At 42.9% G+C, this 27219-nt stretch overlaps 1 protein-coding gene across 1 annotated transcript in view; it reads left to right on the top strand.

The window, feature by feature from the left end:
• Positions 1 to 26485, top strand: part of DNAJB13 (DnaJ heat shock protein family (Hsp40) member B13) — a 696140-nt gene extending 669655 nt beyond the window's left edge. The window contains exon 8 of the mRNA XM_044073379.1: positions 26191 to 26485. Coding sequence (XP_043929314.1) covers positions 26191 to 26344 — 154 coding nt within the window. The 3' untranslated portion in view covers positions 26345 to 26485. The remainder of the gene's footprint in view (positions 1 to 26190) is intronic.
• Positions 26486 to 27219: the final 734 nt, after the last annotated feature.

Here is a 27219-nt window from a genome sequence, read left to right as displayed (position 1 = left end):
CCAGAATGATCCTGACATGAGTCTGAATGTCTGAAACTCTTTGTTCTGTAAGGGTAGCTGACATCCGAACAGTGTTTAAGTTTGCGCCTATGAAGGTAATAGACTGGCAGGGCGATAAGGATGACTTTTCGAAGTTGACTGAGATGCCCAAATGAGAACAAAGGTCTATTGTGTAATCCCTGGCTTGTATAAGCTGATGCCTGGTGGTGGCTGACAGGAGCCAGTCGTCGAGATACGGAAACACCTGGAATCCTTGACGTCTCAGGTGAGCCGTGACCACTGCCATGCATTTGGTGAACACTCTGGGGGCTGTAGTGAGACCAAAGGGCAGGGCTCTGAATTAGAAGTGACTGGACCCCAGCCGAAAGCGGAGAAATCTCCTGGAGCGTCTGTGAATTTTGATGTGATAGTACACATCCTGAAGATCTATTGAGCACATCCAGTTGTCCTTCTGTAAGAAGGGCAGAATTGACTGAAGAGTGACCATTCGAATCTTGTCTTCCTGACAGACTTGTTGAGTCTGCTGAGATCCAATATTGGTCTCCAGTCTCCCGTCTTTTGGGGACCAAAAGAACCTTGAGTAGATTCCGGCTCTGAATGGTCTATTGTAACTGGCTGAATGGCTCTTTTGCAGTAGTTTTCGATTTCTAACTCTGCAAAGTCCCTTAGACCGGGTGGTACATCTGGAAGGGAACTTGAGGGAAGGACTTTCCTCGAAAGGAATTATGTAACCCTTGGATATGATCGACTGTACCCATCTGTCTTGAGTGAGGGAATGCCAGGCTTCTGGGTACAGTGATAATCTTCCCCCGACTGCCTCCAAGGAGGGACAGCCGGGCAACACCTCAGGGATGCTGAAAGGGCTTATCAGAGAGAGGCTCCCTGTTTCCCTGGTTCTTGGACCCCTCTGCCTCTAGAGCGGCGTCTGTTGTTGTTACCCCTCTGCCTCTAGGGGTAAACTGACCACGTGAATCCGGCGTGACTCCTTGGGATTTACGGAACCACATCTTACCACCCTTCTGTCCTTTGGGATAAGGCCTAGAAGGGGTGGAAAAATGGACTCCAACAGCAGAAAGAGTCTTGCCGTCCTGCTCACACCTGGTCAAGGTCTCCTTCACCTGAGGGCCAAACAAAGCTGACCCATCAAAGGGAGAATTTGTGAAGGACGCCTTAAAGGGATCCGCAAAATCACATAGCCGCATCCAGGCTTGGCGTCTAAGAGCCACACATGTGCCTGCGGCTCTACTCGCTCCATCCGCAGCATAAGATATTAGCCACATGGAGGAGTTAGCAATGGAATTGAGGGTTCCTAGCTGCGAAGCAATCTTTTCTTGAGCCCCTGCAGCTGTAGGATCCTGAACTACTTCTCCCAGCTCCTTCAGGATATCTCTCTGGAGTCTGGTGAAGTGACAAAGATAATTCAGCGAACGCATAGCAAAGGTCGCTGAGGAAAACATCCGCTTGGCGTACCTATCCATGGTCCTAGAGTCCTTATTAGGAGGATGGACGGGCACAGAAGGATCTGCAAGTTCCTTTTTGGTGGCCGCAGCCACCACCATGGCATCAGCGGGGACACCCTTGGTTAGGAATTGTTTGTCACTAGGGGCAGTGATAAATTTAGAAGGCCTCCTAGGGACTGGCTCTACAGAGTCAGGAGCTGTCCACGCCTTTCGTGCAATAACCTGCATAAGGGGTCGAAGGCGGAGACACCCAGGAGGTGGAGGGCCGAGATCCAAATGCCTCTAGGTATACTGACTCATCCTCAGAGGGATTGTTGGTGGGCCAGTTTCCCCTCTGTTTGAGAAGTTCTAGGATGTCTGAGAAGGAGACATCCTCAGAGGGGGATCTAGGGGATCCCTCTGACTCATCAAAGTCAGTATCCGAAGTGACAGACTCGGGGGAGTCTACATGCTTCCTCTTACAAGTCCTCTTCCTAGGAGGATCTCCCGAAACATCAGGAGAATCCTCGGAAGAGGGGAAATTCCCAATGGGGAAACCTGAGGCGGAGGATCTCTGGGTCCTGTAGCAAGAGAAGTGGCAGAGATGTCAACAGGTACCATAGAGGGAGGAGCTACGGAACAGACGGCTGACTGATACCAGTGGCCAGTACACTCTTCATCACCTCGAATGCTCCTCCCAGGCAGGTCCGAGAGAACCCGCTCCAAGAGCTAGGAACTCCAGGAACCACCGAAAGGAAGTCTCTGAGGCAGATGTCGGAGCCGAGCTCACCAAGGCCGAGGCTCCAAGGGAAGAGCGGCTCGGACAAGGGTCCGATGCCACTCACCCCTCGGAGGAGACCATGGAAGCCCGACCACCGAATCCCTCTAAGGAAGAGGAGATAAGAGTAGGGGCTGAAGGAACAGAAGGGGTATCCGTCCTCCAGCCGTAGCAGTAACCATGCCCGAAGACTCCAACTCCAAGCTCTGGGGTAGAGTTGAAGGAGGAACTGTAACGGGGTGTGGACCAACAGTCGGCTGCTGAGACGGACTGTGTAGCATTTGGGCCAGTACCTGTGACTTGAGTAATCTACTGACCACTCTCTCTAGGTCATGATCTGACAACCTGGATGACCTTGAAGATCGGCTCCGATGGCTCCGTTCCGATAGAAGAGGCGGGAGCCGAAAGTACCGGCCCCAAGGAAGGAGACCTCGACCTCTTCCTGGAATGGGCCATCGGAGCCGATACTACAGATCCTGTCGGCACCGACTTCTCGGAGCCGACAGAACGTCTCGATGTATCGGCTCCAGCCGGAGCCGATACAGCTACCAAAGTAACGGTGTCGGAGCCGATCGAGCCGACCCCGATGCCTGTGCCACATGGGTGTCGGAGCCGATCGGAGCCGACATCGAAGTGGTCAAAACAGATTCGCACCGATAGCCATCGGCGCCAAAGCTTTGTGGATCAGAATCGGCTCCAGCCGAGCCGATCTCGACTCAATACGAAGTCGGAGCCGAGGCCGCAGGCTTAGAAACAGAAGCCTGGGCCTTGGCAGTTTTAGTTGATTTTGTGGAGCCGACTTAGCCGGAGAGCCCTCCGGCTTAAGAAGACCCCTGAGAATCAACTTGTTGATCTCTCCTGCAGGACTCTCTGGCTGAAGGAGTGACAAATAGCACAGGAGTCCTGCAGGTGAAGAGGGCCCAAACAATACAGGCAAGAAGTGTGACCGTCTGTCAGAGACATCTTCTGACAGCACGAGTCACACTTCTTAAAACCTGAAACCCTCTCCTTTGACATGGTGCGAAACACAACACACACAGACACACCAGTCAAAATTAAATTAAACAAAATACCAAGAGGTATTTTATAAAACACCAACACACACACCCTAACAGGGGATGGGATAGGAAAATTGACTAACAAAAATTAAAAGAGACAGGGAATTTCTGTCAGAAAAGGGTAGAAATAAATTTAAACTATAAAGGGGCTTGAAAAATCACAAATGTGAACTACTTACCAGGAGCTGGTAAAGAGAAGACCTCCCAAGCGAAGCGGCAAACGAGATCTGGGTACTTACTGCCTTGCATCATGGGATATGGGGCTGCCTCGAGCTGGTAAAAGGAGTTCTCGAGCTAAAGCAAGTGCCGAGTCGGAGCCGAGGATCGGCTCCGAACCCATCAAGCAAGAATGAAGGCGAGATTGACAACTTAACATGGGGTGTTAAGAAACCTCTGAAGATGTTCAAGTTGTTACAAGTGTCTGATCAGGTATATACAGAAAGGGGTGTTAAGAAACCTCTGAAGATGTTCAAGTTGTTACATGTGTCTGATCAGGTATATACAGAAAGGGGTGTTAAGAAACCTCTGAAGATGTTCAAGTTGTTACATGTGTCTGATCAGGTATATACGGAAAGGGGTGAAAGGGGTGTTATACTCAATGATGGGGCTGATGATGGCTGAATGCAGTGGCATGATGACCTCCCTGGACCTAGATTCCATGGCATTACTTATAAGTTGAGTGAAATAGAATGATTTCCTTACTACCTTAGACACATATTGGTCAAGAGCCAGGTTACTCTCTATACAAGTCTCCAAATCCCTGACTGCTGTGTCTACTTTTAAGGCTGTTTTATCAATGAGGTAATTTCTCTAGGTTTCCAGCTTCCAGAAAGGTACTATTATGCATTTACTGGCATTGAGTTTTAAGACATGGCTTTAGCACCAGTCATTTGTCCGTATGAAACTTTTCTGTACAGTGTTAGCATTTTGCGGGGGGGGGGTTCTATAATTGCACCTAGCTTGCAGTCATCTGCAAACTTAGTAAGCCAGAGGCATGTGACATTCTCCTTGACTTCCAAAAAATATATACGAAAGAGGAGCAGACCCATCACACAGCTCTGTGGGACTCCACTGGTGACTAGACTACTTATTAAGGTGCTTTCTCCAGTCTTACCTTCCTGGGTCCTGTCTGTGGGCCAGCAAGAAATCCAGAGAGTTACAGATGGGTTTATTATTTCACTGACTTTGTTTACAATGGTGGGACATTGTATCATATGCCTTAGCTGGGTCAAGGTAGGCAATATGTACCATTTTGTTCTCATCCATTACTTTGATAACCTTCTCAAAAAAGTCCACCAGGTTCACCTGCCTTTGATGAAACTAAACTTGGTTGGGTCCAGTATCTAAAGGTTTCCTATGCCATTGTTAATTATTTGCATGGCTTTCTATATAAGACCACTAAGACTAATGGGTCTTCAGTTCACTGGATCCATTGATGGTCCACCCTTGTGTAAATAGATGGTCGTTGCATGTCACGAAGCCTGTATGGAGGCTATGGCTAAATAGTGACTGATGGCCCAAACAGGTCATATTTCTAGCTTTTTAGGAGAGATACTGGGATATTATCAGGGCCCACCAAAGCTGTATTGCTGGTCTTAGATAGTGCATATAAGACCTGCTCTGTACTGATAGTTGGAGAAATTATGTTAGATGGTATTTCCTGGAGGTGTCTGGTCAGGATTTACTTTAAAAAACTGAAAATCAGAACACTGACATTCATTTTTGTGAGACTGAAAATACCGAAACCTGATATCCCTGAACGTCAAAGCTTTCCCAGGGTAAGTAAACACTTGCCCAATCTTAAACTAAATACACACCAAAGTAATTAAAACCACCCAGGTGGGGGGGGCTACACCCCCCCACACCTCCCATTGTGGGAGGCTGCTTCCTCCACACACACCTTAACTATATATACTAAAGGGCATGCTGGGCAAGTGTTTACTTACCTTAGGAAAGCTTCAATGTTCGGGTATGCCAGGTTTCAGTATTTTCAGTCTCATGAAAACGAACTTCAGTGTTCTGATGTTGATTTCTTTTAAAGTAGATCCGTCTGGTTGGGGGTAAAGCTGCAGCTGAATTTATCAGCCATATTTGCATTATCTTCCAGTTCCACGAACATGAGTTCATTTAACAGTTCTACACACTATTGTGTGCTGTCTTTGAGGTTTCAGACATAACTAAAGAAGACCTTATGTTTGTCCTTGCCCTGGGAAGGTATCACTTTATTGGACTTAAATCACAGGGTTTTTTTTTTTTTTTTTTTTTTTGTATATTACACTTCCTAATTGTATGTATAACTTTTTCTTTCAGTTATAAAACATGTTCAGTTTTGGATTCCACTAAGGCTTACTTCTCGTAGGCACAGCAGTCTCTATGCAGTCACTGAGATGGTTGTACAGGGCTCCTGTGGATAACTCAAAGGTTGCTGTGTTGTTTGGGTTTGGAGGGACTTGACATTTTAACAGGTTATCACTTAATAAAAGGTATTTTGCCTTGGAGTAGATTCTAGCTCATATAGGGTTTGCTAGGGTTACATAATTGATTCTTATTTTGAAGAGGCTTTGTGGTGTGACCTTATCAGAGAGGACATGACACTGGGATGGGGGGGTTGCAGTGTTCTGTCATATTTATGAGCACCAGGTTTGATAAGTTTGTACATCTAGTTGCCATAGGCACTAACTAGAGGTATTGGACTTTGTAGACAAGGGTGGTTGTGTTTACAAAGTCTAGGAATTTTTGTGTAAAGTTGGAGTCATGTGGGATTCCCAGTTTGTAGAGGGGATAATTAACATCCCCCATACATATGGTATTTGAATGGTAGGTGTCTCCAGTAGGTCTAAGTATGAACTATGGGTTTCTTGGGACACAGTGGGTGTCCAGGATTTGGTATGGGACTTTGTCTAGGGTAATCTAGATGTGGAGGAACTCCACTGTGTCACCCTGTTTAACCAATCTAAAGTTATGCTTGTTACTGATGTAGATCAAGACACCTCAGCCTTTCTTTGCAACTGCTGGTCTAAATGTGTGGAGTTACTGATGCCTTGCACTTCCAGGGTACACTTTGCAGCATTAAACCATGTCTCAGCAACTGAACAGATGTCTGTATTCTCCAAGATAAGGAAAGCTTGGAGGGAGTGGAACTTCTTGTTTAGACTCCTGGCATTGTGGATTAACACATTTAGATTTCTTTGGATAGATTTTGCTATGTTGAAAGGTTTGTCAGGTTGTCATTGCCTAAAGAAGGCTCCATGGGGGAGGACAATGTTTGAGCCAAAAGCCTAGAGGAGAGAGGTGCAGACCATACCTGGCAAAGCAACGTGGTTTGATAACCATGTCCTCTCATGCTGACTAATACTGTATCCCTAGAATGACATCAAAAACTAAACCAATTATTAAGGTCAGTCATCTTTCTGTTTGTATTGTGGTGTTTTCCTTGGTGAAAGTAAAATGCTGCTCATTGCTATGCACATGCCTGTCTGAGACATAAAATCCCAAGAACTCCATAATGTCTCTCTTCATATAGTCTAAAGAGGTACATCTCAGGTCATTTACACCTACATGGACTCTAACTGAACCGTACTGGTACCTGTGATACAGTGACTTGCGTGCATATGTAACTCACAGATCCTGGCCCCTTATAGGCAACTGACCATTACTTTCTCCTTGGTCAGCTTAGTGCGTAGGGCATCAGTGTGTTTTACATGTGACTAGAGGATAACCATTTGAAATGTCAGGAGGCACTAGAGTGAGTCCCAAAATATGAAGACTGAAAGGCCAAAAGATCAGACTTACAGATACTAAGTCCAAGATGCCGGTTTTCAGAATATTTCCTTTTCTCTGAAGTATGGTGATCTCGGATTTGGTATTTACAAGTCCAGGGGGTGCACCTCGCACCCCCCCCACACACACAAAAAGACGTTTACAGGAGAAGAGTGATTTTTGAAATTCGCTTTTCTCCCATGTTTTGTGGGGTTTTTTGCATTTTGGCACTTGGCATTCTGAGTGTCAGCATTTCAGTAAGAAGCCTGACTCGAGTCCTAGATAGTGTATTGGCCTTATGAGTTTGTTAATTGTGGCTCCGCTGGCTGTAGCTGCATCTTTAGTGTTAGATCTTATTTCCGTTGCGTGCTTTCAGGTTTGCCAAGAATACTTTTTACAAGTGGAATGTCTGGGATGTTTTTTGGGGTATAGGAATATTGCATTTAAGTGCCTTATCATAAGTACATTTGTGTGTAGAGTGAGTGTAGCATTTGTTCCAGCATTATGACAGCCCTTATTTTACATCCTGAAGAAACATATAAATTCCTTCTGATTCTGGTTATTACAAAAATAGAAATATGTCGATATTTATAATTTGATAAGAAACAAGCACATTTTCTCACTTACTGACTGGTATTGTGTAAGGTTTAATTTGGTATTATCAAGTATCACATGAAGTCATTCCTAGTTGAGTTATTGATAAAAACATTAATATGGCATATATTCCCCAAACTGGCACGAAAATCATTTTTTCTTAGTGACTATGTCATGAGCTCATAAGCATCCTGGTGCCCTGTTCAGGGAATTTGCATACAATGTCACCTGCACCTAAGTTACCCTGCAGAGCACTAAATAAAATAAGTAAGTATATAAGTAAGTATATAAGTAAGTATATAAGTAAGTATATAAGTAAGTATAGAAGTAAGTATAGAAGTAAGTATATAAGTAAGTATATAAGTAAGTATATAAGTAAGTATATAAGTAAGTATAGAAGTAAGTATAGAAGTAAGTATATAAGTAAGTATAGAAGTAAGTATAGAAGTAAGTATAGAAGTAAGTATAGAAGTAAGTATATAAGTAAGTATAGAAGTAAGTATATAAGTAAGTATATAAGTAAGTATAGAAGTAAGTATATAAGTAAGTATATAAGTAAGTATAGAAGTAAGTATATAAGTAAGTATAGAAGTAAGTATAGAAGTAAGTATATAAGTAAGTATATAAGTAAGTATAGAAGTAAGTATATAAGTAAGTATATAAGTAAGTATATAAGTAAGTATAGAAGTAAGTATATAAGTAAGTATATAAGTAAGTATATAAGTAAGTATATAGTGGTATTTATGCTAGTGGTGCAGCAGTTAGCACTGTCACCTCACATCAAAAGGTTCTCCAGTTTGATTCGCAGCTGGGGAGCCTTCTTTGCAGAGTCTGCATGTCCTCCCTTTGTTCATGTGGGTTTCCTCCATGTGCTCCGGTTCATTTCCACATTCCGAAGACATGTATCTGGAGTGCTTCTTTCTGGACTTCCACTGAAAATGGGCTCTGCCCCAGTCGGACTTTCCTGGTAAACAAATGTTAAATAGATAAACCATTTGCTACAGAAGACCAAGCTGATTTCCCAGGTTTTAAGTATTTCCACTTAATTTTAATGTGGGTGACACAGCACAGACAGCAAGCACGGGCATAACCATCTGCAGTCATGCATGGCTGTGCCATAATGATTTTGCTTAGAATTTTCAGGCGTTTTTCCCTAATGCCTCTTTTATAGTACTGAAATGTTTGGTCCTTGGATGAGAAGTGAGATGAAAGTCAGTGAACAAGATAGTAAAACCTTAACAACAATTGAAAATAATTTTCAAACAACACAAAGTCCAGTCATTAGGAATAATAAGGTTCTTAAGCACTTTAACTATAACAGCAGCAGCAACAGCAGAGGTACAGCAATCTGGCAAGGCTGGAGAGACTGCTGTTCACCCCAGAATGGATGCCTGTTCAGGAAGTACTACAATGGTACAGGGACTCAGGGACACCACCGCATGCCATGTGATCCCTGTATTTGAGGAGTGATTCTGTGTGTTAAGGTGAATGTATTCAAGGTGGGCAAAATACTTTACCAGTGGCACATCTTCTATATATGATTTTCAAAGATAGGATATTAGGCCAAGGTATGGAAACTGTCTAATTTGGAGGTGAGAGGCGTGCATTTTTGTTGCTTGCAAATTATGTCATCTTAGCCTCAGCTGACTATATTCTCCAATGCACATTGTGGAATATTTCACTGCTTTAATAAACCAAATTGTACAGCTGAATTTTATGAAAATGTAAATTGTAACCACAAAGAGTATTACCTGATAAAAAGAAGGCAAACGAAAGAAGCGAGAAGCAGAACTGAGGATACTCCTATCCACGAATCTACAGACACTCAAGTAATATGCTGAGGGTTTTAGGATACTGAGTGATGTAGTATGTGGGTATCAATTTCTGGTCATCTCTGGTGTCTCATTTTTAATATTATTTCCAGTTGCTGTGGCGAAGTAGCAATAATGTATGTACAGAATCGAGATAATTCACAGAGGAGTTTCAGGAGAAGTTCACAGCTGAAATCACATGTAGCTAAATGCCTCATCATGTATGCCATGAAAAAAAATAAAGAAATATGGTGGTGCCACACATACATGAAGATTATGAAGGGTGGTGCCACATGTACATGTGTAGTATGAAGGCCGGTGCCACACATACATGATGAGTATTAACGGTGGTGCCACACATACATGAGGTTTATGAAGTGTGGTGCCACACATGTATATGAAGACTATGAAGGGTGGTGCCACACACATACATGTGGAGTATGAAGGGCGGTGCCACACACACACATACATGTGGAGTATGAAGGGCGGTGCCACACATGTACATCTGGATTATGAAGGGTGGTGCCACACATGTATATGAGGAGTATGAACACACATGATGAGTATGAAGGGCAGTGCCACATATACATGAAGTGTATGAAGGGTGGTGCCACACATGTACACGTGGAGTATGAAGGGTGGTGCCACACATGTACCTGAGGAGTATGAAGGGTGGTGCCACACACACACACACACACACACACACACACACACACACATGTACATATGGAGTATGAAGGATGGTGCTACACGTACATGAGGACTATGAAGGGTGGTGCATGAGGAGTATAAAGGGTGGTGCTACACACATACATGAGGAGTATGAAGGGTGGTGACACACACACACACACACACACACACACACACACACACACACGTACGTACATAAGTATGGGGGGTGGTGCTGCATGTACATGAGGAGTATGAGGGGTAGTGCCACACACATACATGAGGAGTATGAAGGGTGGTGCCAGATGTACATGAGGAGTATAAAGGTTGGTGCCACACACACACATGCATGAGTATGAAGGGTGGTGCTGCACGTACATGAGGAGCATGAAGGGTGGTGCTGCATGTACATGAGGAATATGAAGGGTGGTGCCACACACTTACGTCAGGAGTATAAAGGGTGGTGCCATAAACGTGCATAAGGTGTATGAAGGGTGGTGCCACACATGTACATGATGAGTATGAAGGATGGTACTGCACGTACATGAGGAGTATGATGGGTGGTGACACACGCACACATATACATGAGTATGAAGGGTGGTGCTGCACATACATGAGGAGTATGAAGAGTGGTGCTGCACGTACATGAGGAGTACGAAGGGTGGTGCTGCATGTACATGAGGAGTATGAAGGGTGGTGCTGCACGTACATGAGGAGTATGAAGGGTGGTGCTGCACGTACATGAGGAGTAGGAAGGGTGGTGCCACACACACATACATGAAGAGTATGAAGGGTGGTGCCACACATGTACATGAGGAATATGAAGGGTGGTGCCACACGCGTACATGAGGAGTATGAAGGGTGGTGCCACACACGTACATGAGGAGTATGAAGGGTGGTGCCACACACACATACATGAGGAGTTTGAAGGGTGGTGCCACACATGTACATGTGGAGTATGAAGGATGATGCCACGCACATACATGTGGAATATAAAGGGTGGTGCCGCATGTACATGAGGAGTATGAAGGGTGGTGCCACACATACATGAGGTGTATGAAGGGTGGTTCCACACATGTACATGTTGAGTATGAAGGGTGGTGCCACACATGTATATAAGGAGTATGAAGGGTGGTGCCGCACATGCATATGAGGAGTATGAAGGGCGGTGCCGCACATGTACATGAGGAGTATGAATGGTGGTGCCACACACTTACATGAGGTGTATGAAGGGTGGTGCCACATCTACATGAGCAGTATGAAAGGTGGTGTCACACACACATACATGAGGAGTATGAAGGGTGGTGCCACACACACGTACATGAGGAGTATGAAGGGTGGTGCTGCACGTACATGAGTAGTATGAAGGGTAGTGCCACACACATACATGAGGAGTATGAATGGTTGTGTCTCACACACACACACACACACACACACACACACACACACACACACACACAAGGAGTATGAAGGGTGGTACCACATACGCATACATAGGGAGTATAAGGGGTGGTGCCCCGCACATTCAGGAGTATGAAGGGTTGTGCCACACATACATGAGAAGTATGAAGGATGATGCCACACGTACATGAGAAGTATGAAGGGTGGTGCCACACATGTACATGAGCATTATGAAGGGTGGTGCCACACACACATACATGAGGAGTATGAATGTACATGAGGAGTATGAGGGGCAGTGCCACACACGTACATGAGGTTTATGAAGGGTGGTGCCAGACACGTACATGTGGAGTATGAAGGGTGGTGCCACACACATACAAGTGGAGTATGAAGGGCGGTGCCACACACACATACATGAGGAGTATGAAGGGTGGTGCCACACACATACATGAGTATGAAGGGTGTTGCCACACACATACATGTGGAGTATGAAGGATGATGCCGCACACGTACATGTGGAATATGAAGGGTGGTGCCACATGCACATGAGGATTATGAAGGGTGGTGCCACATCTAGATGAGTAGTATAAAGGGTGATGCCACACACACACATACATGAGGAGTATGAAAGGTGGTGCCAAATGTACATGCGTATGAAGGGTGTTGCCACACACACACACACACACACACACACACACACACACACACACACACACACACACACGTACATGAGGAGTATGAAGGGTGGTGCTGCACATGCATGAGGAGTATGAAGGGTGGTGCCACACACACATACATGAAGAGTATGAAGGGTGGTGCCACACACATACATGAAGAGTGTGAAGGGTGCTGCTGTAAATGTACATGAGGAGTATGAATGGTGGTGTAACACACACACACACACACACACACACACACACACACACACACACACACACACACACACACATGAGGAGTATGAAGGGTGGTGCCACACACGCATACATGGGTAGTATGAAGGGTGGTGCCACACACAGTCATGAGGAGTATGAATGGTGGTGCTACACATACATGAGAAGTATGAAGGGTGATGCCACACATACATGATAAGTATGAAGGGTGTTGCCATACACACATATATGAGTATGAATGTACATGAGTATGAAGGGCAGTGCGTCACATAAGTACATGAGGAGTATGAAGGGCAGTGCCACACACGTACATGAGGACTATGAAGAGTGGTGTCACACACATACATGAGGAGTATGAAGAGTGGTGCCACACACACACACATATATGGAGAGTATGAAGGGTGATGCCACACACATACATGAGGTGTATGAAGGTGGTGCCAAATGTACATGAGGAGTATGAAGGGTGGTGCCACACACACATGTGCATGATAAAGCAAGGCAAGATGAAGTGGGTGAGTGATCCTTCTTTGTCAGGTTTCAAAACAGACTTCCTGAGATTTTTGCCTCATCTAGTATTAAAATATCATTTTAGTGCTGGATTACAGAAAAACATTGCATACATCTGGTCATCTGACTCTGGTTCCCACACTACCCTCTTTACTAGAAACTGAATTAGAATCTAACACATATGTGTCATCATATACACACACATAGAGCTTTGCTAAGCTGTGTTATAGAATCTGGAATCTATAAAAAAACATTTCAAAAACTTCCATCATTCCAGGGTAGCAATTAATTCACCCATAAGGACAATACAGTAAGATTCCTAGTCCTGGTTTTCACAGACATTTTATCTGTCACTGCAATCAGAATTGTAAGATACAATCTTTATGGCCTAAACCAGGTAAATTAATTTCAGACTATTTTTAAAAGTTAAAACCACAAAAAATACAATAAAACAAAATAAACAACAAGCTGCTGATCCAAAAATTTTTATTGTACATGACTTTAGTGCCTCGGCCAAACATTCTTCAAAAAGCAACAAACAATACAAAATATTACCATATATAGCCAACAGACACCAATTACCCAATCAAACAATAAAACAATTAAATCAAGTATTTCCAATTAATCTCACAATTTAAACCATATGGTACCAAAGTATTATATTTCAATACAAAAATAGATTATTTTAAAAAGTTTATTTTTCAACATATAATTGTCTTCTAATCTAGCTAACACTTTTTCAAGACTTGTCCCTTGTAACAATGTAAAATCACTTTTATGATGCTCCTTAAAATGAAGAGCAATAGAACTTTCTATTTTCTGTTTCTTGATGTCCCTAATATTCTCCTGCAACCTACCCTAAACATTCTTTTACTTTCTCCAATACAGAACAGGTTGCAGGGGTCATGTAAGGGTATAAACAAGGCCCTCAATCATACAAGAAAATGTAGCAGAAAAATCAAACCTCACATTGTTTGTAATTTAAAACCAGGTATAATAAATTTACAAATATTGCAATTACTACAGGGAAAAGAACTCAATAACATGGAAGAAACAGCAATATTTTCATTAGGAGGCAAAATATGCATGAACAAGCATGTCCTTCAAGCTTTGCCCTTGCTTAAAAGAAATAAAAGGCAGATTAAAGAATATTTTAGATAATTCATCGTCATTAACTAGAAATTTCCAATAATATTTCAATATTTTCCCTACCTTTTCACTTAAGATATAAGTTATGACAAAGTAAACTTTCTCTTGTCCTTGTACGTTCCTTTTAACTACAGCATCATTCTTATTGTTCCATCACAAGCTGTCTAAACTCACAATTTTATATAGAGTATTCTTAATAGAATCAAAATCATACCCCCTGTTCAAAAAAATTACTGACAGTCATAAAATTTCTTCATAAACATCTGTATAATTATTGCAAATCCTATGCAGTCATAATAATTCACCATATGGTAAAGATGTTATTAAATGGGGGTATGACAACTTTCCTTATGTAAATACCATTAATGAATTTCCTATAAATAGATGTATAAATAGTCCCCTTTTCAAGGCCCTTCAAACAAAGATCCAAAAATGTAACCTCAGTATCATACTGTAACCCATCAAAAGATAAATTGTATGTAGGCCCTTGGGCCGATAGCCTAGTACCTACCTATGAACCTATAACTTTCTTGGGTGGCATAAGCCAGGGAACCTTGTTGGCTAGGCTTACATAGGCCCTTGGGCCGATAGCCTAGTACCTACCTATAAACCTATGAATCTATGAGGAAGATGAAGGGTGGTGCTGCATGTACATGAGAAGTATGAAGGGTGGTGCTGCATGTACATGAAGAGTATGAAGGGTGGTGCCACACACTTACATGAGGAGTATGAAGGGTGGTGCCAAGTGTACAGGAGGAGTATGAAGGGGGGTGCCACACACACATGCACATGAGGAGTATGAAGGGTGCTGCTGCATGTACATGAGAAGTATGAAGGGTGATGCACGTACATGAAGAGTATGAAGGGTGGTGCTGCACGTACATGAGGACTATGAAGGGTGGTGCCTCACACTTACACGAGGAGTATGAAAGGTGGTGCCAAATGTATATGAGTATGAAGGGTGGTGACACACACATGTACATGAGTATGAAGGGTGGTGCTGCATGTACATGAGGAGTATGAAGGGTGGTGCCAAGTGTACATGAGGAGTATGAAGGGGGTTGCCATACACACATGTACATGAGAAGTATGAAGGGTGATGCTGCATGTACATGAGGAGTATGAAGGGTGGTGCTGCACATACATGAGGACTATGAAGGGTGGTGCCGCACACTTACATGAGGAGTATAAAGGGTGGTGCCACACATGTACACAAGGAGTATGAAGGGTGGTGCAAAATGTACTAGTATGAAGGATGGTGACAAACACATGTACATGAGTATGAAGGGTGGTGCTGCATGTACATGAGGAGTATGAAGGGTGGTGCCACACACACGTACATGAGGAGTATTAAGGCTGGTGTCATACATGTACATGAGGAGTATAAAGGGTGGTGCCACACACACATACATGGGGAAGATTAAGGCTGGTATCTCACATGTACATGAGGAGTATAAAGGGTGGTGCCACACACACATACATGGGGAGTATGAACGGTGGTACCACACACATTCATGAGAAGTATGAAGGGTGGTGCGACATGTACATGAGAAGTATGAAGGGTGATGTGACACATACATGAGGACTATGAGGGGTGGTGCCACACCCATACACGTGGAATATGAATGGTTTGCCAGACACTTACATGTGGAGTATGAAGGGTGGTGCCACACGTACATGAAGAGTATGAAGGGTGGTGCCACACACGTACATGATGAGTATGAAGGGTTGTGCAACACATACATGAGAAGTATGAAGGGTGATGCCACACATGTACATGTGGAGTATGAAGGATGGTGCCACACGTACATGAGGAGTATGAAGGGTGGTGCCACACATACATGAGGGGTATGAAGGGTGGTGCCACACACATACATGACGAGTATGAAGGGTGGTGCCAAATGTACATGAGTATAAAGGGTGGTGCCACACACACATGTACTACATGAGGAGTATGAACATACACGAGGAGTATGAAGAGCAGTGCCACACACGTACATGAGGATTATGAAGGGTGGTGCCACACACGTACATGTGGCGTATGAATGGAGTTGCCGCACACTTACATGTGGAGTATGAAGGATGGTGCCTTACGTACATGAGGAGTATGAACGATGGTGCCAAACGAACATGAAAAGTATGAAGGGTGATGTGACACACACATGAGAAGTATGAAGGGTGGTGCCACACAGGTATATGAGGTCTATGAAGGGTGGTGCCACACACACACATACATGAGGAGTATGAACGTACATGAGGAGTATAAAGAGCAGTGCAACACACGTACATGAGATCTATGAAGGGTGGTGCCACACACGTACATGTGGAGTATGAATGGTGTTGCCACAAACTTACATGTGGAGTATGAAAGGTGGTGCCACATGGACCTGAGGAGTATGAAGGGTGGTTCCACACACATACATGTGAAGTATGAAGGATGGTGCCACACACGTATATGAGGATTATGAAGGGTGGTGCCACATATACATGAGGTTCAAGTGGACTAAATTAAGGCCTAATATGGGGAAACATTTATTTCAAAGAAAGGCTTCATTATACTTCGTCAAAATATACCATCCATCTAGTGAAACCAAAAACAGCAAAGAAATTCAAGTATGTGTGTGACAGAAATACAGAAATAGGGAAACTAGTCTGTCTGGCCTATTATCACAGAAGCATGAAAGCTGTAGAAGTGGCAGCCTAAGTTTGCAGCATTTCAGTGATCAGATTGCTGCTTGGTGAGGTAAGGGCTAAACACTCTTTAAGCTGTTCTTCACCTGATGGAAGGTCTGCAGAGAACATATCTGACTACTAGCAGAGGCTACTCCTGCACATAAATTCAATAAAGAGCCTCTCTGCACTCCTTAATAAGTTGTGTGTGAGCATGGATGCTCACAGAGTAGCCATTTCATGATGTTGTGCCGTGGGGAAGGGAACAACCAGAATTTCCTTGTGGCTAAGGTGTGATGGAAGACATTGATACATTTGTTCCTGTCCTCTGCACCAGTGCTGTGCTGTTCAACATTAGGCAACTGGAAAATGTAGGAGAGGACATTAGAGAAGGAATGGCAGAAATGAAGCAAAGAGTATGCCATAGGATTATCAACACAGTGATACTGGAACAGAAAATAACATGCCACATGGATACAGAGGAAGAAGGGAAAACTAGAGAGAGAAAAGGCCTGAAGATTAATTAAATAATTAAATGTAGCTATTTTTGTCAGTAGGAAAAAAGCCCGGATGGGCCTAGTTTATATTCTTTTAAGTTGATAATGACTTGTTCTGTACAGATATTTAATATATATTATTAACTTAGCCAGACACAAAAACAAAAACAAAACGAAAAGCCGGTAATACTCGTTCAATGGTTCACTCACCAAAAGGAAGCACAGTAATGATAGAAACAAAAGTAGTGAACCAACCACCAGGACCTTTCAGCAAAATACTCCTATAGCTCAAAAAGCTGAGACCAATGAAGGTAAATCGCCAAACTGTAGAACCAAACTGTCCATAAACTGCATGTAAGGCGGCAATGCCTATGATGATATACAAAAGATGCTACTCCGTTGTAAAAATGAGCAATCTTTTAATGATGAACAGAGAATTTTCTCTGTTCATCATTAAAAGATTGCTCATTTTTACAACGGAGTAGCATCTTTTGTATATCATCATAGGCATTGCCGCCTTACATGCAGTTTATGGACAGTTTGGTTCTACAGTTTGGCGATTTACCTTCATTGGTCTCAGCTTTTTGAGCTATAGGAGTATTTTGCTGAAAGGTCCTGGTGGTTGGTTCACTACTTTTGTTTCTATCATAACTTAGCCAGACAGTGAAGTAGGTGAAACTATTTAATATAAACAGAAACCGTGATAATGGATAATTACCAAATGCCCTCCCAAATCAGCCTTTTTCCCTGGCTGCTTGCCTGAGATTGTATTTAATCAGGTGAATGTTTTCCACCTATTGCAAGAAAAGAGTAGTGGTATACCTAGGGTGGGATAAAGGTGGCAGCCACCCTGGGCACAAAGTGTTTGGGGGTGCGATCGGCCAATCCCAGTTCTTCTTTAATGCATACCAGCATTCACTGCATTTGCCATCAAAACTGAAGCTCTGTAATGCTCCTTTTATGTTAGAAATGATACGCATGTTGCAAGCAGTTGACTGCAGTTTAAAAGAAGAAAAGAGGAGTCCACCAGCTGCAAAAACAGAGAGCCACATTTCTGGAAAAGATCCGTCTACCTCTTTGGAAAGCCTGCTGTCTCAGACATGTTGTACTCCTTTTGTGAAGCAGTGCTTCCTTTTAAATGTCCTGAGTGATGCACTTTTACCCTGCGGGTGTGCTCCCCTCCTTTGTTTAATCCCTTTATATGGTTGTTTGGTACAGACTGTGCCATCTACCATTTTGTTGCTCTCCTCTGAACTGCTTATTTCTTGTCTTTGCCCTGATGAGGTCTCCAAAACTGTACAAAACACTTGGGGGGGGTCTTAATAGCTGTGTGAACAGGATAGCCGTTTCTTATTTTCTGCTGTTTCTGTCTCTTCCTGTTGCCCTTCCTGTTTTCCAGACTGCTTCCTGTCATTACTTCTGCTTATCTTGTTACTACATCCCCTCCATTTGTGTACTCCCAGTCTGTTTTTGCACACCTTCAGACTGGTTTGTGTACTGTTCCAGTGCTTTCACCTTCTGGATGCATTACTTTGCATTTTGTTGTGCTAAATTTTAGGGTGTCATTTTTCAGTCAAGTCCTAATTCACCTTTATGCTCTCTCATGTAGCAGACAACACTTTTCCCCTTCAGACCCTCTCTGGTGACACGTACATAAACACTAGAGGAAATAAGCAATGAGGGAGGGGTAGTTTTCTTTTCATGTGCATGGATTGTGGTTATTGCCTGTTGTATAGACTGAGTTACTCTTTCACACCCTATAGGCCATTCCAGACCAGTCTGTATTTTTTGCTTTTTGTGTGCTGTGTAAATGCCTTGGCAATACCTTTACAGAAGTCAGAAAAAACATTTGAACTAATATTGTGCATCTAGCGCCCGTGTAAAATCTGACCAACAATTGAAAGTCATATGTGGATCAAGTTACTATATTTTATTAAAACATGCACATGTAAAATCTGAGTAACACTTGAAGCTATGATAAAGATTATTATTCCAGGGACAAAAATTGAAAGGGGGTATTCCAGGGTGACTGTTTGTTACTGCTGCTCTTTTGTCATACTCAACTAATTAAGCTGTCAAAAGATTAGGTCATGGTTATAATTTAGCTCCCAGAAAACAACAAAGTATAAAGACTTCATCTTCTTTTTATGGATGATATAAAACTGTACAGCTCTTCAGAGGAGGAACTGAAAGCTCAAGTACAAGTGGTCAAACCTTTTTCAGATGATATTAGAATGGCATTTTGTCTTGATAAACATGCAGAAACAGCCTTTAAAGCAGGAAAGCTGCAGCACCAAGATAACATCTGTTTGGGACAGGAATGTGATATAAAAGAACTTGAGCAAAAGGGAGTGTATAAACATTTGGGAACTGATGAAGGATCAGCAATAAAACCTGAACAAATGCAAATAAAACTCAGTAAGGAATATTTTAGAAGATTAAAATTAATATTGAAAACAGTGCTGACATTTAGGAACAAAGTCCAAGATATAAATTAATTTGCTGTTCCTATCTTAATGTATAGTTTTGGAGTGAGTGATTGACCCCAAAATGTGTTGGATTGGTTGGACAGGAAAACAAGAAGGATGATTCATGCTTATCAAATGATTTATAAAAATCAGTTTATACCAAGACTATATATTCCCCATTCTGAAGGAGGTATGGGTCTCCGTGAAATTGATTACATGTACAGATCTGCAATCATAGGACTACATATATATTTGCTGACCTCACAAGACCCAAATGTAGTGAAAGTTTTAAAACATGAGGAGAATAAGTCTGAGATGACTTCCTTGCTTAGTTTAGCAGAAGCATATTGGTGTCAAGTGGGAATGGAAGATAAAAATCAGGCAGCAACTGAATGTGCCAAATAAAGAAAGAATATAAGGTGAAGGATCAGATGAGAAGACAAGAAATGTGGAAAATACATAAATATAGTATAAAAACTCCTGGAAGAACCTCATGTTGATCAGAATTGAACCCAGGAATGGTTAAGGAGAGGCAAATTCAAACCAAAAGATGAAAGGTTAATACTGGCAGCACAAGATCGTGGGCTACGTACATGTTGGTTTACAAAGTCCATTGAACATGTGGAAGAAAGAGACAAATGTATGTTTTGTAAAACAGAACTGGAGACAGTCACACATCTTGTTGCTGGGTGTGATAACTAATGGGAGAAGGACTGTACACTGAAAGGCATAATAATGTGGCAAGACTGTTGCATTAGGGATTGTGCAAACATTATATAATACTGAAGTAGCTGAAAAAACACAGGAAACATGAGCCACTATGCATCATAGAAAATGATGATGTCTACATCACATGGGATCACCCATTACCAACAGTTCAAAATATAGATGCGAGAAAAACAGATGTAGTAGTCCATGAAAAGAAGACAAAAGTAGCACTGATCATTGAAATTGTTACACCCAGTGACTACAGTGTCTTAAGTATGAGTACAGGAAGTCATAAAATACAAGCATTTGCAGGCAGAAATGAGGGCAATGTTAAAGAAGGATATCCAGACAGTTCCAACAGTAGAAGAAGCAACGGGTCTTATAAAAAAGAATTTACAATCATACTTAGTTACTGATACATGTAACTCCTTACGAAGTGCAGAAGGAGTCATTACTGAGCACATTGCGGGTGCTGCGAAGAGAACTTCTGGCTAACACCAAAGATTGAAACAATAGTCATTTCCTGAACTTTAATCATATTTTGATGTAGGAATGGGGTCCATTCCTGTCATGGTATTAGAAACCCAAAATACTTGGAGAAATTAAAAAAGGGATCAAGTTACTTTATTTAATTAAAACATGCATATGTAAAATCTGAGTACCAATTGAACCAGTCATTTGCGGATCAGGTTCATTTATTTTATTAAAACATGGACATGTAACTGTGTAAGCCACTTCCTGTTAGTAATAACATGCCAGGTTGAGAAGAAGACTTGGAATGCCGCAACCAGCAACCAGGAGAAAGAAGGTCAATCAGGAAAGGCAGACATGGAGTAGGAGCTGAAGGTGCACTATTGACACTGGGACTGGTCTGATGGGTATAGAGCAGTAAAAATGCCCAGTACAAGGCATAGGGGAGCCTGCTATTACTGCCCACTCCACGTGATCTTCCTAGAGTGAGAAGTAAGCACAGAGCTCTGTCAGTGAGATGACACAAGCCATCCCCAAATTCTGTGTCTTGTGGCCAGAACTGTAACATGAGATGGTTGGGAAGGCATCACCGTCGTTACTATGGAGCACATGTGTTAGAACACATTGTCAAGAAGTATCGGGGAACCTGAAACAGGGAAGCTATAAACATTTCCTTCTAAACCTTTTACTTCATCTAAGAGATGAAGCATTTGATGCAGTAAACAGTCATATTATTCAAACCGTGATAATTGTTGCTTCATGACACGCGGGCGTCTGTTAGTACTTGTGCCATATTTGCATTAGCTTGTTTAATTGAACCTTTGTTGAGCTGCCTTAACAGTGCCACTAACTCTGTGTGGGCTGCCTTAACAGTGCCACTAACACTGTGTGGGCTGTCTTAACAGTGCCACTAACACTGTGTGGGCTGCCTTAACAGTGCCACTAACACTGTGTGGGCTGCCTTAACAGTGCCACTAACACTGTGTGGGCTGTCTTAACAGTGCCACTAACACTGTGTGGGCTGCCTTAACAGTGCCACTAACACTGTGTGGGCTGTCTTAACAGTGCCACTAACACTGTGTGGGCTGCCTTAACAGTGCCACTAACACTGTGCGGGCTGTCTTAACAGTGCCACTAACACTGTGTGGGCTGTCTTAACAGTATCACTAACACTATGAGATACTGTTGCCTGAAGTTCTGTTCCATTCTCCAGAAAATGTTTTTACAGGCAGAGTACTTCTTTGTTTGGTTAAGTATGGAAAAAGAAAAACATTAGTAGGTACAGCATTATGGAAGGCAAAAAATGTTGGCACTTACCACCCCTGGGGCCTATACAAGCCCAGCCAAAAAGGTACCCTGGCTTTTGCCACCCAAGAAAATAATATTCCTGTGCCCCTGTCGAGCAGAGCCACAGAGGTGATCCCTGGGTGAATTTCCTATTTCCCATACAATCATCAAGATTTTTCTTGAAGAGTGCTAATGAGGAGCTTTGTTTGATATAGATAGGTAGTTTGTTTCAGAGTATGGGAAGTCTCTGGGACAGGAATCTATCCCTCCGGCATGTTCTGTTTATTGTGGTGACAAGGTTTAGGTCCCTAGAGCATGTAGCTCAGAGGGATTGGGATTTCTTTAAGTGGAGCATGTCCAACAGCTCTGGGTTTGACATAGCTTTGTATGTTAGGCCGAGATCACCTCTGAGTAGGCGATATGCGATGGAGTAAAGCTGGAGTTTTTTGAGACGGTCTGCATAGGGCATCTGTTTGAGGCTGGTAATCCTCTTTGTGAGGTATTTTTGCGGCCATTCCAGTTGTTGTAGATGTCTTGTGAGGTACATACCAAAAGGGGTGTTGTACTCTATAATGGGTCTAATGAGTGATGAGTAGACGGGAACAATGACCTCTTTTTTTTCTGGATGAGAAACCTTTTGTGATGAGGTGTGCCACGTAGAAGGATTTCCTGACTACCGCGGTGATGTGATTATCAAAGGAGAGACTACTGTCCACCTGTGTCCCAAGGTCTCTTATCACACTTTCGGTGTTAAGTATACTACCGCCTATGTTGTAGTTCATGGGTACAGAGTTTTTACCAAAGGGGATGACAATGCACTTTTTGGCATTGAGCTTGAGGCCATGGCTTTGGCACCAGGCATCTGTCTCGGTGAGGCCGTTTTGTAGGATGTCCACATCATTAGGAGTTTCAATTATGGCTCCTAGTTTGCAGTCATCTGCAAACTTCATTAGCCAAAGACCTTCTGTGTTAGCCTGCACTTCAGAGAGGTACATACCAAACAGGAGAGGTCCTAGGACTGAACCCTGTGGTACTCCAATTGTCACTGGTCTGAAGTCGGATTTGGAGTCTGCTACTTTCACAGTGTGGGTTCTGTCAGTGAGCCAGTTGGCAACCCATCTTGTGACACAGGGATTTATACCTAGTTTAGTGAGTTTATCTATAATTCCAGAGTGGGGGATGGTGTCAAAAGCCTTGGCAAGATCTTCTAGATAGGCTGTGTGAACCACCTTACCCTTGTCTACGGCTTTGGTGACTACTTCAAAGAAGTCTATCAGGTTTAGGAGACATGATCTGCCCTTTACAAACCCGAACTGGGTGGGGTCCAGAGTTTGGAGATTACCAATGTTTTTGTTTATAAGTTCCATGATGATACATTCCATGGCCTTGCAGACCAGGCTTGTCAGGCTAATGGGGCGGTAGTTCCCAGGGTCTGTGGTGGCTCCCCCCTTGTGGAGTGGGATAACCATTGCTGTGCGCCATTCAGCAGGCACAAAGCCTGAGGTGAGGCTATGATTGAACATGGTACTTAGGTGGGGTGCCAGTTCATTCTGTAGTTCATGTAGAATGCAGCCTGGGATTTTGTCAGGTCCCGTGGATGCTGTGTTCTTGGCTTTGGAGAGTGTGGTTTTTACCTGTGCAGCCATGATTACAGGAACTTTGCAGTCTTCCAGTATAGAGATGGGCTCTTTAGGGGATGAGAGGGGGTAAAGTTAGCACTGAACCCAAGGTCTCATCACACTTTCGGTGTTAATTATACTACCGCCTATGTTGTAGTTCATGGGTACAGAGTTTTTACCAAAGGGGATGACAATGCACTTTTTGGCATTGAGCTTGAGGCCATGGCTTTGACACCAGTCATCTATCTCAGTGAGGCCCTTTTGTAGGATGTCCACATCATTAGGAGTTTCAATTATGGCTCCTAGTTTGCAGTCATCTGCAAACTTCATTAGCCAAAGACCTTCTGTGTTAGCCTGTACTTCAGAGAAGTAGATACCAAACAGGAGAGGACCTAGGACTGAACCCTGTGGTACTCCACTTGTCACTGGTCTGAAGTCGGATTTGGAGTCTGCTACTTTCACAGTGTGGGTTCTGTCAGTGAGCCAGTTGGCAACCCATCTTGTGACATAGGGATTTATACCTAGTTTAGTGAGTTTATCTATAATTCCAGAGTGGGGGATGGTGTCAAAAGCCTTGGCAAGATCTAGATAGGCTGTGTGAACCACCTTACCCTTGTCTACGGCTTTGGTGACTGCTTCAAAGAAGTCTATCAGGTTTAGGAGACATGATCTGCCCTTTACAAACCCGAACTGGGTGGGGTCCAGAGTTTGGAGATTACCAATGTTTTTGTTTATAAGTTCCATGATGATACGTTCCATGGCCTTGCAGACCAGGCTTGTCAGGCTAATGGGGCGGTAGTTCCCGGGGTCCGTGGTGGCTCCCCCCTTGTGGAGTGGGATAACCATTGCTGTGTGCCATTCAGCAGGCACAAAGCCTGAGGTGAGGCTATGATTGAACATGGTACTTAGGTGGGGTGCCAGTTCATTCTGTAGTTCATGTAGAATGCAGCCTGGGATTTTGTCAGGTCCCATGGATGCTGTGTTCTTGGCTTTGGAGCATGTGGTTTTTATCTGTGCAGCCATGATTACAGGAACTTTGCATTCTTCCAGTATAGAGATGGGCTCTTTAGGGGGTGAGAGGGGGGTAAAGTTAGCACTGAACCTATCTGCAAGGATGTTGGCAGTATCAGTTGGGTCTGTATATTTAGTGCCATTGTGCTGTAACTCAGAGCAGATCTGAGTGTTGCCATTGAGATTCTTGACATAGCTATAGAATGCTTTGTGGTTGTCTTTAGAATCAGTGGCGATTTTGTTTTCGTAACTAGCTTTGGAGGATTTTATCAGGGATCGCAGCTTCTTACTGAGGCTGACCAGGGAGCTCCTCCACTCGTGGGATTTTACTCTCTTTTGCAAGAGTTTCTTCCATCTGTTGTACAGTTTGTTTATGGCAGGGAACCACCAGATTAGCTTCCTTTTTTTGGAGGATAGCATCTTGGTTCTGTTTGGGATAGTACGATCCATGCACTCATGTAAGTGCTTAGAAAGTGCAATTGTGTAGGATTCAGTAGTCGTAACTGTATTGTCCATCTGCATGGGTGTCATGAAGTTCACCACTTCTGTCTTAAGAAGCATAAAGTTGGCTTTGGAGAAATTTGTTACCGTGGTTTCCTTGATGGGGGGTGGGGGCAGGATGTGGATATCTAGGGTAATTAGATTATGGTCGGATCGGACCAATGAGGCGTTGAATTCAGGTGTGGAACACCGGTCACCCATGTTGGTAATGACTAGATCCTGGTGGGGGTGTGGATAAGTTGATCCAGGGCATTGGAGTTTATGAATTCCAGAAAGCGTTGAGCGAAGGAGTTGGTACATGAGTAGTTTTCCCAGTTAATGGTGGGGTAGTTGAAATCGCCCATTATTAGGGTATTTGGTTGTACCCTAATATTTTCCAGTACATCAAGAAAAGAGGAATGGGAATCCTGGGGCATGGTGGGTGATCTGTAGCAAGCTACAATTTGGATTGCAGTTTTGCCCAGAGTCAGTTGCACTTGGATAACCTCGGCTGCATTATACTTGGTTTGGAAACTTGTTTATGTCTTAATAATTTCTTTCTGTAAGTTATTTTAAAGCTACCTGCATTACTTTCTAATGCATATTAAGAATTCACAAATACATACAGAATACATTTGGCACTATTAATGGATTAAACATTAGACATTACTGTTGGTGACTGATTAGGCTGAAATTACAGTTACTACAGTTAAACTGCTGTAAAGAAAAATATTTAGTGAACTTAAACAGTTAAAATTTATGAATGAATAGAAATGAATTTCTGAAAGCACAGAGCTGCATTTTATACATTTAATTGCATAGCTTCATTTGTGCAGTTGCATATGTATAAAAAACTCTAAGTGCTTTAGTGCTGTGACAATTTTTAAACTGTTTTCTTTCTTGTGTTCTATTTTTTGACAGTCCAAAATACAGGAAGGTAGTTCCAGGGGAAGGAATGCCTCTGTCCAAGGATGCAAACCAGAGAGGAGATCTTGTTCTTCAGTTTGATATAATTTTTCCAGAAAAGCTCACACCAGAAAAGAAACAACTAATTCGGCAAGCACTCTTGTTATAAGGATGACAAACTGGAAATGCATCTCAACTGACTGATGAAAGTGGTTAATGAAATTGCAGCCTCTACCCTAAGCTCCATGACAGTGTACAGTGCATATATCCACTGTCTGTCAGCAAATTAAAATATTTTAGTAAAATTCTCTATTCTTTGTGTTTGCTTTGTTTTTTGTGTTAATATAACTAGTGACAGATGTTTAAAAATCGGATGGCCTTGCCATCTGTATCAGGGAAAGACTCTACAACAACAGACTGGAAAAAAAAAAAAAAGGATTACGGGATGGACTCAAGTTTTACGAGACTCCAATGTAAAAGATGCGCTGAACATCTTATGGCCAGTTTTCTTGCAGGAGTGGCAGCAACCAAATGTAGGATTCTGCTGACCTCCGATGGGGTGCATGGGTACAGTGGGTATGTATACCTTCATCTAATGTTGTATGTAACTCCTATAGTGATACCATGGCCAGCTACTGTCATCTCCAGGGATTACCGGGGAAGTAAGGAAAGGATGCCATCCCTCATTCAGGTAAACTCTGTGGATATTTTAAGGGATAAACAGATATGTGCTGTACTGCTGCAATTTCATACAGTCATGGTCAGAAAATAGGAGTGTCCCTTCTTTCATTTAGCAGGATAACATGAGCCCTCTGTAGACATCATACCTGCTTAGCTGAAAATTTGATAAAGTATCAAGTTTCACTTGTGGTTGTTAGCCTAGTAAACACCTATGAACCTATGAACCTGTAAACACAGGAAACTCCAAGTTGGGTAGACTAGTGGATGGGGCCAGCTAGGATAACTTCACCTTTAATAGTGCATTTATAATGAAGCATGCTACAAATACATAAATAATAAAAAGAACACAAGAGCAAATTGCTC

Source organism: Protopterus annectens, chromosome 5.part1 (genome assembly GCF_019279795.1).
Source record: "Protopterus annectens isolate FY-2018-M chromosome 5.part1, PAN1.0, whole genome shotgun sequence".
Taxonomy (NCBI): domain Eukaryota; kingdom Metazoa; phylum Chordata; order Ceratodontiformes; family Protopteridae; genus Protopterus; species Protopterus annectens.
This window is presented reverse-complemented; position numbering and strand designations above follow the sequence as displayed.